This window comes from Lutjanus erythropterus, chromosome 3 (assembly GCF_056507025.1).
Source record: "Lutjanus erythropterus isolate fLutEry1 chromosome 3, fLutEry1.hap2, whole genome shotgun sequence".
NCBI classification, from domain to species: Eukaryota; Metazoa; Chordata; class Actinopteri; order Lutjaniformes; family Lutjanidae; genus Lutjanus; species Lutjanus erythropterus.
Genome location: NC_139319.1, coordinates 23,882,211 through 23,898,534, shown reverse-complemented (window position 1 = coordinate 23,898,534; position 16,324 = coordinate 23,882,211). Strand labels below are relative to the sequence as shown.

At 39.3% G+C, this 16,324-nt stretch overlaps 1 protein-coding gene across 6 annotated transcripts in view; it reads left to right on the top strand.

Annotated features, from left to right (window-relative positions):
- rbfox2 (RNA binding fox-1 homolog 2) overlaps nt 1–16,324 on the top strand; it is a 52,998-nt gene that overhangs the window by 33,523 nt on the left and 3,151 nt on the right. For 2 of the 6 annotated variants that reach the window (XM_084715504.1, XM_084715507.1), the window contains 8 exons: nt 662–832; nt 1,323–1,376; nt 3,288–3,380; nt 7,349–7,436; nt 8,977–9,033; nt 9,159–9,303; nt 9,874–9,919; nt 15,231–15,319. In XM_084715504.1, the coding sequence (XP_084571630.1) occupies nt 662–832; nt 1,323–1,376; nt 3,288–3,380; nt 7,349–7,436; nt 8,977–9,033; nt 9,159–9,303; nt 9,874–9,919; nt 15,231–15,319 (743 nt within the window). Of the gene's footprint in view, nt 1–661; nt 833–1,322; nt 1,377–3,287; nt 3,381–7,348; nt 7,437–8,976; nt 9,034–9,158; nt 9,304–9,873; nt 9,920–11,784; nt 11,822–15,230; nt 15,320–16,324 lie in introns of all 6 variants that reach the window. The other 4 variants (XR_014769842.1, XM_084715506.1, XM_084715505.1 and 1 more) reach the window with 4 other exon arrangements.

Here is a 16,324-nt window from a genome sequence, read left to right as displayed (position 1 = left end):
AGCTATTTTGACAAAAAGTTCTTTGTTTTATTCACTCTTCAAGCAAAAAAGCCAAATATTCCCTGGTTTTAACTTCTTGAATTTGAGTTTTATATCATTTTAAATTCAATATTTTTGGGATTTGAACCACTGGTGGAACAAATCAGGCGATTTTTTTTTAAGTTAATTTTTATTTCAGCTCCAGCAACTTATACAACAATAATCACATTTTCTTCCTAATTTTTCCTATTTTTTTTTTTACAGCTATATCTATATGGTTTGTGAAAAAATGAAATTAAAAAAAGCACAGCATCACTTCAGTGAGTATAATTGTAATGGTTGACATGGTTAGAATAGAATTAATTCATTACAAATTAAACGAAAAGTAATAATACAAAAATAAAGAAAGAAGAAAGGACAAAAGTGAGGGAAGTTAAATGTAAAAATAGGCAGTTTATAGATGTTACTTTGGGTTCTGTGGTAATTTCTCACATTTTTGCCTTTTTCTAGACAAGAAAATTATTCCATTAATCTGGAAAATAACTGGCAGATTAATATATAATAAATAATTGTTCGTAATCATACGATATGCTGTATATCATCTATGCCCTACCCCAGAGAGTTTTGCCTCTCTTCATGTCCTCTGTGTCTCTGTTTTTTTCTCCCTGCTCCTCTGTCCTAGCAGTCAGATGGGTCCTCCCAGATTGACGGTCAGTCAGGGGTTGTCTCAGGAGGAGGAGGAGGTGGGGGGACGGCTGGGGTTGACTCAGACGACAAGGGGACCCCCAAACGCCTCCACGTGTCCAACATCCCCTTCCGCTTCAGAGACCCTGACCTACGGCAGATGTTTGGGGTATGTAGACTGGAACATTCCCCCTTTTTCACATAATAATGACCCAGAAAATGAGTTTTGGATTAAAAACATGCAGTTAGTCAGCACTGTGACCTCCAGTTTCTTTTTACCGTTTCTTTCCTATTCTCAAGTGGGATTTTAAATGACAAAAAGGTTATGACACAAGTAGCTAAAAGGAATCCTCTTTTTTTTTGTCAAATTGGACAAAAAATACTTGTACTTGGTTTGTCATCTGTATAAAAAGGTTATTTAAAGTCAGATGTAAAGATCCGGCCTTGTGCTTGTCTTTTTTGTAAGAGGAATGTCTCTAAAATGTGGTGCAGAGAAAAGAACAGAGGAAGATCTGGTGGAAAGAAAGACTAGCAGAGCTGGCTCAGTGCCAGATCATCATGGTTGAACAGTGCTGACACCCCGTGGCAACATACAGCACATGACTCACATGCTGGTTCAGCCTTTTCATTTTCTTCTTCTTCTTCTTTCTCCTTTTCAGCAATTTGGCAAAATCCTCGACGTTGAGATCATTTTCAACGAGAGGGGATCCAAGGTAGGAAGATGGAAACATGACAGATTTGTTAACCCTCTGTGGTACACATTTTGATGCCAGCTGGTAAAAAAAAAGTTATGATCTTTGTCCTAAAATAGATCAAGCAAACAAAATTTGAAGAAACTTTCAAGAAATATTTTTAGCGTACACTATAGGGTGCATTAATTTAAAGCAACACAGTAACATAATGGAAAGAAGTTGAATAAAATTTAATATAAAACTAATGGAAGCCAGTTAAAAATGTATGCCCTTTGAAACTGAAAAAGATTAAGGCCCCTCCCTCAGGCAAGATTGTACCACTGTGGAACAGCCTTTAGGAATGAACGTGTTAAAGCGTGTCAGTATATTTCATCAAACTTTACAGCAACAATCTATCTAACCAAGTTCTCATAACCCCCTTTAGAACAAGATAGTGAGTCACATTTCAGTGTTTGATTATTTATGTTACATTTAAATGCTTGTTTTCAGTTCCCTGGTGTGTCTTTCCTGACATCCAGCATGTTGTCACCATTTGTTTTGTTGCTGCCATCTTTGGCTCGCTGCTTATGAGTCATAATAAAATAGCTGTCAATGCATTTTACACCTTAGCTTATATGGTTGGACAGTATATAAACCTAAATACACAATACCAAAAAATGTCATAGCAATCCATAATGGCATGGTGTAGGGCTATGAATTGACAAGAAACTGCAACACAATACGTATTATGACACAAGGGTTTTGAATCAGTATATTACAATACAGTAAGCAAGGTGATATATTGCTTTTGTTTTTTTAAAAATCCAATTTTTGGGAAATTGTCATGCTATAAAAAACACACCACCGTATGCATGTTTACTTTTTATCCAATATAAAATGGCTAAGAAACTGCTGGTCAGGGGTTTAAACAGGGGCACAAAATGAACCACAGCCATGAATCTTTGCATAAATCAGTGTTTTGAAAATTGATACAGTATCACAAAACATAATTTCACTAAACTCAACTGTATCAATATTTTCATACATCCTTCGTATGGTTTATTTTAAGGCAAAGTTTACATTTAACCTGTTTTTTTTACCACTTAATTATTAAATAAAGTACATTAAACAATTAAAAAAATCAACAAAACTCTCCTATTTATGAGAATCCAATTTTAACCTCAAAAAAAGGTTTTCAGGTATTGGTATTAGGTATTCGTTTCCTCGGGGCCCTGCTTCTTTTTATACAGGATTTTATCATTATTATTATTATTATTATTATTATTATTATTATTATTATTATTATTATTATTATTATATTTATTATTATTATCATTATTGTTGTTGTTGTTAATATTATGTTATCACTTTGGTGTGTGAGTGCCTGAGTGAGTGATCAGTCTGCAACTAATCTCAAATACTACTGGACCAGTCAGCCGAATTCCTTCTTTGCACCTTTATAACTGCAGGGTCATAAAGGACCTAGTCTAGTCTAGAATTTTGGAAAAACCTTTATAAACCGTTTCTTTAAGCCTGTACGACGGCGACAGCCATGGTCACAAGCTTTATGTTTTCAAGTCAGCCCATTCTTGTGAACATGATGTCTCAAGAGGGCCTCGAGGGAATTTCTTCAAACGTGGTACAAATGTCCACTTGGACTCAAATATGAACTGATAAAATTTTGGTGGTCAAAGGTCAAGGTCACAATGTCACTAAAAACATTTTTGACCATAACCAAGACTTCATATGCTAATTCCGACAAAATTCTACCGTCTATTGCCTGGCGGGGATCTGCACTCTACTGAGCGCTCTCTTGTGTTGTGTAAGTGTCAATGGATTACCTAGAGGCAAAACTGTACCATAGAGGGTTAACAGAGCAAAAGATTATCAGCTGTTTTCAAGCTTCTCTCACTCTGTCGCTCCCTTTCTTTTTCCCTTCCCCTCTGCTCGCAGGGCTTTGGTTTTGTAACATTCGAGTCGAGTGCGGATGCAGAGAGAGCCAGAGAGAAGCTCCACGGTACGCTGGTGGAAGGACGTAAAATCGAGGTAAACTCTCCACCCCACTCGCCCCCCCCCTTTTTTTTTTTTTAGAAACAGTGACCATTTTCTCCTCTGTTTCCCCTCCATGTCTGACTCTGAGAATGAGTTTGTTCTGGTTCGTTTCTGCCCCAGAGGTTTCCGGATGGCTGTATGTGTTCAATTCTAACCCCTCTGGCTTCACTATAGCATGGTGCAGTGGTGCCGCACACACAGACGTCTCCTCTTGACGGCACTTCCCCCTCCCCCCCGTCGATGTTTATGCTGTCGTTGCTGTTCTCGTTGTTGATGTTGTGGGCTGTCCATTGCACCTTGATCTTAAAAAGCTGTGTGGTTTGCAAAGCATGCTGGGTGGAGTGGCTACACACAACAGGCATGGCTGGAGAGATGTCACTACGACAAGGGTTGCTGACAATATCCGCTTCTGTCACAGCATGTAGGATCTTTTCTTCTGTTTTTTTTTATTTTATTTTATTTTATTTTCCTGCACCTTTTCCATCACTTCTTCCATGATCATGTCATGATGAGTGGCCATTTTTTGGTTTATGGTTGTGTTTATGACTGGAAGGGCAGTTAATAATCAGCCTCTCAGTTATTTTTCCTCTGAAAAAAGTGCTTGCTGGTGTCTGTGAGAGGCTACTGTATATTGCATGGATGGATCACAAGGTTTAAGATGTCATCTTTGGGAGTTTTTCACTCTTTCAGTTAATAATACGGGTGCCTCTGGGTAGTTTTATGTTTGATGTGTTAAGAGACTGATGCATGATGGGGGCATTTTCACAGGGGGCAGTTTTTTGGGAATGAGACTGCCGTGAGAAGTGTGGTGTCATTTCTGATGCTTCAAAAAAAAGCTGTTTAATTTCAGACGTGCGAGATGGATGGTAACAAAAAAATAAAAAAATAAAAAAAAATTACACACACACTTGCATCCACCACTCCTGAAAAAGAACACTCATGGAAGTGCATTTTGTTGTGACATCTTTTTTTTATTATTATTATTAATTTGTCGGCATGAGCTCGGATTTCAGTTGCAAATGGCCTTGGAGATCAAATACACCATGCTTTTGCCATTTGCTCTGGCTCTTGATTTTTAAAAATCACACTTTTTCTTTCTTTTATTTTACTTTTTACTTGCTATTAAGCTCCTCTGCATGGTCTCTTGAATGCCCTGCACTCTTCTTCTCTGTCTCTGTGTGTGTGGGTGTGCAGAAATAGAAAATATGGAGGGCGGAGAGAGAATGAACGAGTGACGAGAATGCAATAGATAGCTGTCGTTCCCTCTCCTTTCCTTTTTAATTTTTTATATTTATTGGTTCTCCTCCACCTCTCTCCACTCTTTTTCACCAGGCCAGTCAGTCAGTCTGTCTGTCTTGTCTCTCCCAGTTTGTGTGTCCCCATATGCACCTGCATTTCTGCTGTCCGTCCCTACCCCCCATATCTCTGTCCATTTCCCTGTCCTGTGATGTAGTCAGGTAGCATACTAGAAAGAGATTAAGTTTGATCTTCAGTGATTATTTTGAATATAATCTGGGCAGCTCCCCTCCCAAATTAGATGATTAATTTCTGACATTTTCTTTTTCCATTTGTTTGCTCCTTTGTCAACCTTTATGACCTGTGTTTGTAGTGGGATTTAACCAGTAAGAGGCTAGCTTGTTGTCCAATGGCTGATACTTATAGGTGACACGTGACCTGTTACATCACTTCCTCTCTACCACAGGGTGGGGGTTGCTTTTCATTACCTCGTTTTTGTTTATTTCTGGTTTTTTTTGTTTTGTTTTGGTTCATCATTTCTTTCTTACATATATTTTCTCTATTTCCCTGATGATTTTTGTATGTTGTTGTTGTTGTCAGTCTCCACGGTAACTGCTCGCGTGTCCTCACGCCGTTTCCCTGGCAACGGTAAGTTGTGTACACATGGCATCATCTTTGAATGACCCCTCCCCCCACCCCATCCGTCAAAAAAATAAATAAATAAATGAAATAAAATGCACCCAACAACACCCAAATGAAGGGCTCCTCTACTGAAGGGAGCTCGATTGATTGATTGATTGACTGACAGAACCCGATTGGCTAATCCTGTGATTGATCGGGGAGGTGGTGAATGAAACGATTACGAGATTAGCCATTGACCGCATGGCATTATTACAGAAGGCCACTTGTGTAACTGAATGTACTGCATCTATCTGCAAGTGCAACAACTATGACTACCACTTCTTATGCATTCATTCCAATCACCTCTCTAACTGCATTCAGCATTTAATTCCAGAGCTGTATCCTGCATGGTTTACTCTCTTTCTCGTCATCTGTATGACGTCATATAGTACTATATGTCATCTCTCTGTGTCATGTGTCAGCCAGTAGCTGCATTTTTGCACTTTTAGTGGGACAGCATGCTGAAGCATGAGTGCTATGTTAGCTTTACTGGAGAGAGGATAATAGTTGTGTGTATATCATTGGTGTACTGTAGCACTTGATTATCACTTTCTGTACCACTTTGTTGGCTGCAGACAGTTGTAGAGGTATGGCTGCTTAGATTTTAACACACAAATTAAAGATATACATGTGAATGAATAGAGGAAAGAGGATGCAAGCTTATTCTACCGTAAATCTTCATATATATGTACACTTTTAGCATGTGAGCCTTTTAAAGAAAGAAAAAAAAAGCTGTCTGAAATCATTTATAGACCCCAGCTAACTTTATGCAAAATTTGTACCACTGATACAGAAGTAACGGCAGCTTTTCTTTGTTCTGATTTCTGTAAAGAGGTGTCCTTGTTTTACTTTTCTGATCCATTTGGTTCTGGATGGTGTGTGTTGGTGGTTGTGTGCTTCTCGAGGTCTCTCTGGTGTGCGACACTGATCTGGAATGCCTGGCAGTGTTTCACAACCATGGTTTGATTTGATTTATTTTTCTTTTTTTTTTAATTTGAGGAATGATATTTGCATCCCCCATCCATCCTCTCTGTCTTTATACATCTGGACTTTTTTCTCTCACTCTGTATTCCATTCATCATCTCTCCATCGTTGCTCATGTACGGTTAGATCCAATGTAGGCAAACGGTCAGATGTATGTTGTATGTATGTGTGTATCGCATCTTGTCGTTTCTGTTTGTTCATTAGAGGAATTGCACATGTGGATGGATTGTTCACTCTCTCTGCCTCTCTCTTCTCCACATCATGTATGTGTTTTTTCTGTGTCTTTTCATGTGGACTGGCTCCTCCTCCTCCTGCATCCCTCTTTATATTTCTGTCTTTTCTCTGTCGTTCTCTCTCCCTCCCCGTCCTCCTTTTTTCTGTATGATGTGTATTTGATTGGGAGGGCTGCCAAACCTTTTTTGATTGGTCTCTTGCTGCATCTGATGCTTGCTGATTGGCTAGTTTTGCTCACCTCTGGTGATGTGATGCGCTCTTGATTGGCTGCGTATAATTTGTGTATGAACTCTTTCGATTGATGTTTTTTGCATTGTGTTCAACTGATGAATCTGCCGCTTAATTCACCTTCTTTTTCCCTCCTTTTTTTTTTCAAAGGTAGCAATATAATGGTCTTGGATTTCTTTTTGAATGCTTTTGTTCTGAAATATTTTGTTGTTTTCTTTGTTCTGTGTGCCAATGGTTGCATTATTTGTGTGCAAAACTGCCTGACTACTCACCAGGATCCTTGTTTTCAATGTCTTTCTCCTTCAAAAGAAGCGCATGCATCAAATACCATCGCTGCTCATCAACAGAATTAACCTGTCATAAGTTAAAAAAGAACTGTTTTAAAGGATATTGACACCTCACACTTTGAGCTTAATATGGAAACTCTGACCTTCATGTGCGCAGAGTATCTCCCTCATGTGCCACAGAACATATTCAGTTTAAAAACACAAACTCTGATGTGATTTGGATTTTGTATAATTTTGATAATAATTCCTCACTGCTTGTTTACATGTTGAACCGGGTTGGCTCGGCTCCTGATCACTTTCTCTGGTGTCCAGGTCAATAATGCCACAGCCAGAGTGATGACGAACAAGAAGATGACCACCCCTTACTCTAATGGAGAGGGTCTCGCAACTCTGCCATACGGTAATTTACCTTGAACTTAACATCAGCCGGTTCTGCTTTTTATTTGGTGTGTTGGCTGGGAAATAACGCTAAAATTAATCTCGCTGTGTAGATAAAAGTATTCCAACATGGATTGTGTATCATAATTTGTTACATTTTTGCAGAACTATTTATAAAATTGACTGCCGTACCCTGATGCCCTTTCCACTGTAATGCATTTTATCGAAATGAAACAAAAGTCTTTCATTACTGTTTTCTTGTTTTTAGACTATAAACCTGTGCAGTAACACAATCCTGTCCTGGTAGTGAAGAGGTGTACTCTGAAATTGAAAACACTTGAATTTTAATGTAATGATTTCAAGTTTTGAAAAGTGCCTGGAATTTAGATAACATGCTTGAAATTATAATTTGATTATTTTCATAATAAATCACTCTCTGACTGACAAGTTTGCTTTGTAAATAAAGAAATAAAATAAGTCAGTTGCTTTCGCCTTTTGTTCAAAATGAGGACGATTCTGCTCGAGCTCTGCTTGCCACTCGGCATGTGTGGCTCCACTTAGTGTGATCTGTCAGTCTTTGTTGATGTGTGTCCTCTGATGGAACAGTGAGTTGAAGACTAAGCGATGACAACATGCCAGGAGCTTGCCGTTTCAAAGAGCACTGACTTGAAATGGGGGGAAAAAAGAAGACTTTATTGAAATTGAATTAATTTGTCCAATGATCGTTTGAGTGGTTGTTTTGTATCAGCCAGGTTATAAAGTCTACTTACAGACAGGTGACACATTTTGAGACATGAAACTTTGTTGGGTTTCCTGTAATTAGTCACTCCTCTGTAGAAATTAAATAGGGCCTAATTATTTTGAGCATATATCTGTATATCAACATATCACTTACCACAGCTGTTAAGTGATGGAAAAGCTTGAAAATGCTTGAAAAGTGCTTGAATTTGTATTTGGAAAAGAGTAGGAACTCTGTTCTACTGTAATGATCTCTGACAAAACGAAACACTTAAGTCTTTGATTATAATTTTTATGGAATCATTATTTTTGGACTGTAGGACCTTATAAAACATGAACATTATCTATTTATAATCATGATGATGTGACTCCACTAGAAGTCAATAATGTAATAATACGGCTTTTTTTCTCTGGCCACCCACCCAGGGCCTGGTTCTGCTAAAGGTTTCTTCCTGTTAAAAGGGAGTTTTTCCTCAATTGGCGCAGAGTGCTTGTTCATGGTGGCAATTGTTGGGTCTCTGTAAATAAGATTATAAGATCTACAGTCTAGACCTACTTTATATGAAAAGCTCCCTCAGATAACTTCTGTCATGATACATTATATAAAGAAAATTGACTTGACTATTCAGTAATTTTTTCCTGGTAGTGAAAGCTCTCACAGATGCTCTCTGTGCACAAACAGTCAGGATAATTTAGACCTTCTTCCTGTACAATGAACAATAAAATGAACAGCAGAAATCACTGTGAACAAATGCTCAAGTCATAAAATGTCTGAGTTTGCTGTCAAATTTTGCTTTAAATGTATTTTCTTTTGTCATCTACAGCTGGGTGGAAGTTGAGTCCAATGGTCGGAGCCATGTACAGTCCTGAACTCTACACAGGTACGACCACAGGGATTATCTTTATACTTGCCCAGACTGATGGAGACAAGATGCACAGTTAATACGGTCATCTTGACATTTATTAAAGAAGCGGTTCTTTCTGCCTTCCCTCTTTTTCCCCTCAGTACCGGGGTTTCCGTACCCAGCCGCAGCAGCAGCTGCCTCCACCGCTGCGACCTTTCGAGGCGCGCATCTCCGGGGTCGTGCGCGACCGGTCTACAGCGCTGTCAGGGCAGCTGTGCCACAACCTGCCATCCCTACCTATCCGGGGTAAACACACACACACTTACATAAACATAAATAAACTGATAACCAGTAAACTGTTATTGGTGATAAAAGCTAGACTTATGTCCTCTTACATGCATGTTTTCACTTAGTTAAAAATAGTACTTCATAATTGTGCATGTTTTGTGTTTGATAATTTTTTTGAGAATTGATAATGATAGTTTGCTGAGCTGAAATACCATTTCCTTGTACATAAAAGTGATAATATAATATTTTAGGATCAAATTCAGTAGTTTTTTTCTTTGAATAGTTAGTCTCAGAGGCTTAAGTAACAGTAGTATCACTCTGAAGTATACAAAGAGGTGGTATTTTGTCTTGCATGTTGCACGGTGTGTAATAATCTCACCCTTCTTTCTCTTCTCTCTTTCACAATCTGTTTGGCACCGTTTTCTCACCTCTCTCCCTCAATCGTCACTCTTGTTTGTTGTTTTCTGCAATGCCCACATGGTGGCGCATCACACCATTTTTTTTGTTTTGTTTGGACTCTTCCACCACCGCTCCTCTGTGCTCTCCTCTCCTTTTCTTTTGCTTTCCTTCCCCGTCTCTCTCTCTCAGTGTGATGGCCTATCAGGATGGCTTTTACGGTGCAGCTGATCTCTATGTAAGTATACGTCTCTCTCCTCCACTGCCTCACTCCTCACCTACGTTTCCCCCTCTTGCCTGTGGGTTTTCAAGTGTGAAACAGCAAAGACCAAACCCATAGAGATGTGTACTTCTGGGTGTTTTGATTCATCACATCTTGACATTTTATCTTATCTTAGGTTGTATTATTTGCTTTGTAAAGAGACAGTTTACCCATAATCAAAAATACATATTTTTCCTCTGACCTGCAGTGCTATTTATCCATCTAGACAGTTTTGGTGTGAGTTGCAAAATTTTGGAGATATCAGCTGTAGAGATGTTTGCCTTCTCTGCAATATAATGGACCTAGATGGCACTGAGCTTGTGGTGCTTAAAGCACCAATATTTAGAAAAACTCAATAGCAGTATCTCTTTCTAGGAATCTTGGTTGTTCAAGATAATCCATAGACCTTGTTGTGAGCAATTTGATGTCGAGACTATTTTCCTTCCACTGTATCACCATGCAGAAAGACTTGTGCATCTACTCATGGATGAGAGGCTTGTGCTTACGGAAGTGCAGGATCTAAACATTAATGGCATTTTGTGCATTGGCCTCTGGACACTCATGCTTTTATTACTTACCGTTTAGACTACTGTAATTCCTTTTTCTCTGGAGTAAGGACTAAAAAGTTTATCTAAAAAAAAACACTACATCTAGTTAAGAATGCTACAACCAGAACCTTATGTTTCTTAGGGGTCAGGGGTCTCATAATCATACAGGAATGAGTGCCTTCTCTTTTTATTCCCTATGACTCACTGCCTCTGGACATTAGAGTGGCAAACTCTCTGTATTTTTAAAAGAAAAAAGATCTATGTTTTTAATCTGGCTTGTAATTTTTAATTGGGATTAATGTTTAAAATTATTTTTTGTCCTCTGGTTCTTTTATTTATTTTTTATATATCTTTGAATATGTTATTGCTTTATTGTTGTAATTTTAATTCTTGCAACATTTTTTTAAATGTGTTAACTGTCTGTGGTGCAGCATGACAGGTGCTATATAAATAAAGTTGTGTCCTCAGCTGAGCTGTAACCACTTGTTCATGAGTAGATGCATGCTTCCTTTTGCACACCATATGGATGGTGGGTGTAGTTTGGTAGAAATAAAGTAGTTCCTACATAAAACTGCTCCCAAAAAGGTCTGTGGATTCTCTTTAGTGACTGGGTCATGATTTATGGAAAGAGACATTACTAGGAGCTTGTCTAATGTATGTTTTTTTCAGTGTTTTGAACACCACAAGCAAAGTGACATCTAGTTACATTACACTGGAAAGAAGGCAGAAATCTTTATGGCTGATGTCTACAAAACTCTGCATCTCTCTCTCTCTCTCTCTCTCTCTCTCTGTCTCTCTCTCTCTCTCTCTCTCTCTCTCTCTCTCTCTCTCACTCACTCACTCACTCACTCACTCACTCACTCACTCACTCACACACACACACACACACACACACACACACACACTCACACTCACTCACTCACTCACTCACTCACTCACTCACTCACACACACACACACACACACACACACACACACACACACACACACATCTAGATAGATACATAGCACTAGGTGTCAGAGGAAAAACTTAAACTCATTTCTCCTAATGCACATCATGTACAGTCTCAGTATGAAAACTTCAATCAACAGTCCAAACAAATCTAAAAATAGCAGTCAGCTGCCCAGCACACACATTTTGATCAAAGTGTTCATTCATGAGTAGACTCCTCTAGGGTTTGTCTCTGTGCATTTGTGAGTTAGTTTGTACCAATGTGATTATGAGTGTGTGTCTGTGTGTGCGTGCGTGTGTGTGTGACCAGGTTGACAATAGCTGTTTCTGTTCTCTCTGTAGACTAGTGTTTCAGGACATTAGTGGCAGATTGCCCCAGGTAGGGTTTACACACTCTGTGTGAGAGCCAGTGTGCATCCTCCTCGTCTCCAATGACTGCGTGCTGCTAGACATTATTGACCATCTGAGATTGAAAATGCCTTCTCTGTCTTCTTCTACTAACTCACTGGATTCTGACATGGGTGGAGTTGCGGAAGGGGGAGAAAAGACTCAAGTTGAAATTTGAATTCATGAAGAATAGAAAATGTAAAAGTCCCATTTACAAAATATCTTCAGGAGAGATGGATGTTCATTTTAGGGCAGATTACGTGAAAGTCAGCACTTGAACAGTTAAAACACACCAAAATCTGCACTTGTGTTAAAGTTTTCTCGGCTATTCCATGACAGTATTCCTCTGATTTATTCTCTTCCTCAGTGTGAAAACAAAGGCATTTTGTCTTATTTTGAGTTATTCCTGGATCCAGTTTTGCAAACCCACGTGCCACATTCACAAAGCTGAGTCCCAGAACCGACCCGATGTTAGCCACAATTATCTCCAAGTCAAATCTGGACTTGTCGATATAAGTCCTGCGACATGACCCATTATTAAACACACAGTCACTCACTTGTGTTCTTAGGAAAGTATCTGCCCAGTGGTGCAGCAGCTGTGCTCCTGCAGCTGTCGATGTGTTTCCTCAGTGACAGTGTGTTTAGCTTCCGGCTATCAAAAGCTAATACTTTTTGGCAGTCTTTACAAGCCACTGAGCCACTGACAACATTATTCTCAGTCTCTGATCGCTCCAAATTTCTCCTGAACATCTGACTTGGCCTTCAAAGATATATTGTCCACAATTTGATATTTCCACTGGTTATTTTGCCTTTATATCATCCATTTTGCTATACTAGCTATCACTGACCCTACATCTCTGTCAGATTAGTGACATGACATATTTTGCCCAATATTCGGTCAGAAGTTGTGTCGTAGGCTTTCGCAGTTAAAAAAAAATCCTGGCAACTGATTAGACCTGATATTATTAGCAAATATTAGTGTCAAAAATACTGCACAGTCATTTTCATTTCTGATTCCTCCAGAAAGAATCACATTATTGTTCTCACCTACAGACTTCCCGCAATTAGGTCGTTTTTACCCATGTCCACACCCGTGAATTTATATAAATTTATTTTGTACCTGTTATAAAAGCTGCAAAAAGAATTAAAACTAGGATAGTTCAGGTAAAAAAACCACTCTTATTAATCACAACCTTCAAACTTTCTTTTGTAAACTTTTCGTATCGTGCACATCAGTGAAAATTATATGTTAGCAAGCTGCATTGCCATGCTTGAAATGAAAGTAGGACTGAAAAATACATAATATATAAATAATAACATAGGACTTAACCAGTAGTCTGAGGGATGTAGGGCAGTTTCTATCAGCAGTGTATTCAGACCCCTTCCAGGAATCTCCCTATCTGTTTCACCTGTGGCATGCTAACTGAATCAATGTCGGCATGCAGACATACTTACAAGGCTGACTCCTCCCCCAGTCCCCCCCCCCCCTCTTATTTCCTCCTCCGTTTCCTTCCTCCTTTTTGTGTCATTCTTTATTTCATTTCTTCTCACTCTGTCCATTCTTTTCTTCCTCAGTCAATTACTGAGACCTTATTCAGTTTAGAGATCATCAAGTGTCTTCTGGCGCTTTCTGTTCCTTTAAAGGGATAGTTTTGATTATTTGAAGTGGGTTTTGCATGAGGCACTTGATCACAGTCAGTGTATGAGGTACAGTAGATGGTGGTCAACATGCACCCAGTTTGGAGAACACAGCAGCTGTCCAGCTGTAGAGAGCTAAGAAATGTACTGCTGCTAAAACGTATTTTATCCTCTTAAAAAAGCAACAAATGGCAAACAGTTTCACTTAAAGTGTATGCTATAGTTAATATATTTTCACCACTTTACCTTGCCATCGCACAGCCTGTTCTGACAGGAAGCTGCCGTTATGTGAACCAAATATCACTCACTCCAAACTGACCAAACTCTATAGACAAAAGCAAGTATTTAACCTCACAGAACATAGGAGTTGGTGATATACTGCTGTCTTGATCGGTTAGTTTGTTTGTATTATTGTGTGACCTCAGTGAACCTTTTAAAACATAGAAATCACATAATAACACAAACAAATGGATCAAGGCAGCAACTCCTGTTTTCTGCAAGGTAAAATGGTTGATTTTTGGCAATGAACTCTGGTTGGTGATATTTGGCATATATAACAGCAGTTTCCTGTTGGAAAATGATGTATGACAGCAAGATAAAGAAGTGCAAATATACTTAATATAGCATAAATTTAAACGGATGATGTTGTTTTTTTACATGGATGTTTTTTTACATGTCTAAAATATGCTTTGTTGCTGACCCAGTCCACAGCAGTACATTGCTTAGCTCACTGGGACTCCTGCTTATCAACCATCTTTTGACTGACTATGGATAAGTGCCTCATTCAAATAATCTGAACTATCCCCTTTAGATATTATTTTACTTGGCTTTCTCTGTGACTCTCTCCTCCCCTCAGTTATCTTCTACTCCACCTCCTCTCTCTCCATCCCTCCCTCCCTCCTCTTTCTTCCCCACCTCCCCCGGTCCAGCCTTCCTCCCATAGCAGCAACTGTGTGGTCCTGAATGCGGGGACTTGGTCGTGACTGATCCTTTAGGGTAGAATGCAGTGGTGTGTGTTTGTTTGTTTTTTATTTATTTTTTTTTTTATTTTATAGGGATGTTTGGCCTAATACACTGTACGTTCTGAGTTTGGGAAAGCATGCTGTGTCTGTCAGTGATTGGTCGCTGGCCACGTGAGCGTGGTGTGTGTGCGTGCGCCCTGTTTTTAATCCGACTGGCTGACTGTCTTCTTACACCTGTAGTTTATTTTGTGTCTGTTCATCAGCTGTCCATCCAAACATAAATAATGACACAATCATCCTGCCACCCCTTCCCCTTTCTTTAACTGTGTGTTTTTGGTAGGGGACACGGGGTGGGGCACAGTTATGGGTATGAACTCTCTCCGCCTCCATGTCTAACTCACAGTGGGAAAGATAACACCATTAAAGCTACAACAGTAAAACGTGCACAATCAAATATGTTTTTCCCACATTTAGTCATGGAGGGAGAGACCCACACAGAGCCTGAGCTACATCCTTGTGAATGCTGTACTGCACCAGATTAGCCAGTTTTGCTGACTGTCTGCTTGTTAATCTTTCGCTCTCTTCTCAGCAGTTTTTCTCACAATGTAACCCTTTAGATTCACCTCTAGTCTGTTAGTGTGTAGAGGAAAAATGGCAAACCTTTAACAAGAATTTACTCTGTTTTCTGTTTCGTCCCACCTCTCCCTCCATTGTATTTCTCTCCTCTATCACGTCTTTCTGTATTCACTCCCTTCCCTCCTGCCGTCCTCCACCTCTCTCTCCGTCATCGCCTCATCACAGGGTGGTTATGCAGCGTATCGTTATGCCCAGCCGGCTGCAGTAGCGACTCCTGCAGCAGCGGCGGCTGCAGCAGCGGCTTACAGTGACAGGTGAGTGGGCTGTCCAGAACATCTTGAAGCCTCCGCTGACGTGTTTTGACATGTTGGCAGCGCACTTGCAGCACTGTCCTCTGTTGCTAAGAAGTCCAATGACTTAATTTAAAAAGCACATTTAAGATCAACACTGGTGCTGAAGAACAGAATAGACACCAGTGCACGGTTGTATAAACTATTTAACTTAAGTTTGTCCCTTAAGCAAAAGACATCTCTAAGCTAAGGGGTTTGTTTTTGACACTAAGACTTTTACAGTAGTTACTGTCATAATTCAGCATATTTCACTTTCGTTACCAATGTTATTCTTCACTCCCATCATTATTCTTTAATGTTACTTGTCAGCATTATTATCAGTGTTAGCTAGCTTCTCCAAAATAGACAAGAAAAAGAAAAAAGGCAAACTAGACAGAAGATGAGAATGCAGTTTTCCTTGAAGAATATAGAAAGCACAAGCACATATTCCTATAAATTCAAGTAAATTTAACCCAGACAAAACTAAAACACACAAGCAGTAGCTGAGGGCAGAAGTGATCTAGCTGTTAATGACAAAATCAGTGTGAGAAATCTGCTGTGTAATGAACCGTAGAACTAATGAACAAATATGAAAACATTACTGTGACACCAAGAAAGGAGACAAACATTGACAGGAGCTGACAAAAACTGGTGAGTTTCAATAAAATGAACATTAATTAGATAGTTGCACATCACTCATAGTGTCCAGCGGATTTTTTTCTGTCCTGAGAAATGTGTTATTATATCTCCTCCTCCTATTCAGTCACCATAAATTCAGCCTTTGTCTTTTGTTCCACATATTACATCACTTTTAGGCGACCGTTATGGGTCTCTAGTCATTTTCTGAGAAAAAGGTCCCAGTGGAACCATGTAGCAGTGCATATGGGAATACTGGATATAGCTAAGGGCAAACATTTAGAGATGACGGCTGTCCCTGACAACAGGGAACAACAGGGATTTCTAGGGAACTCCTCATGGTGATTTTATGCA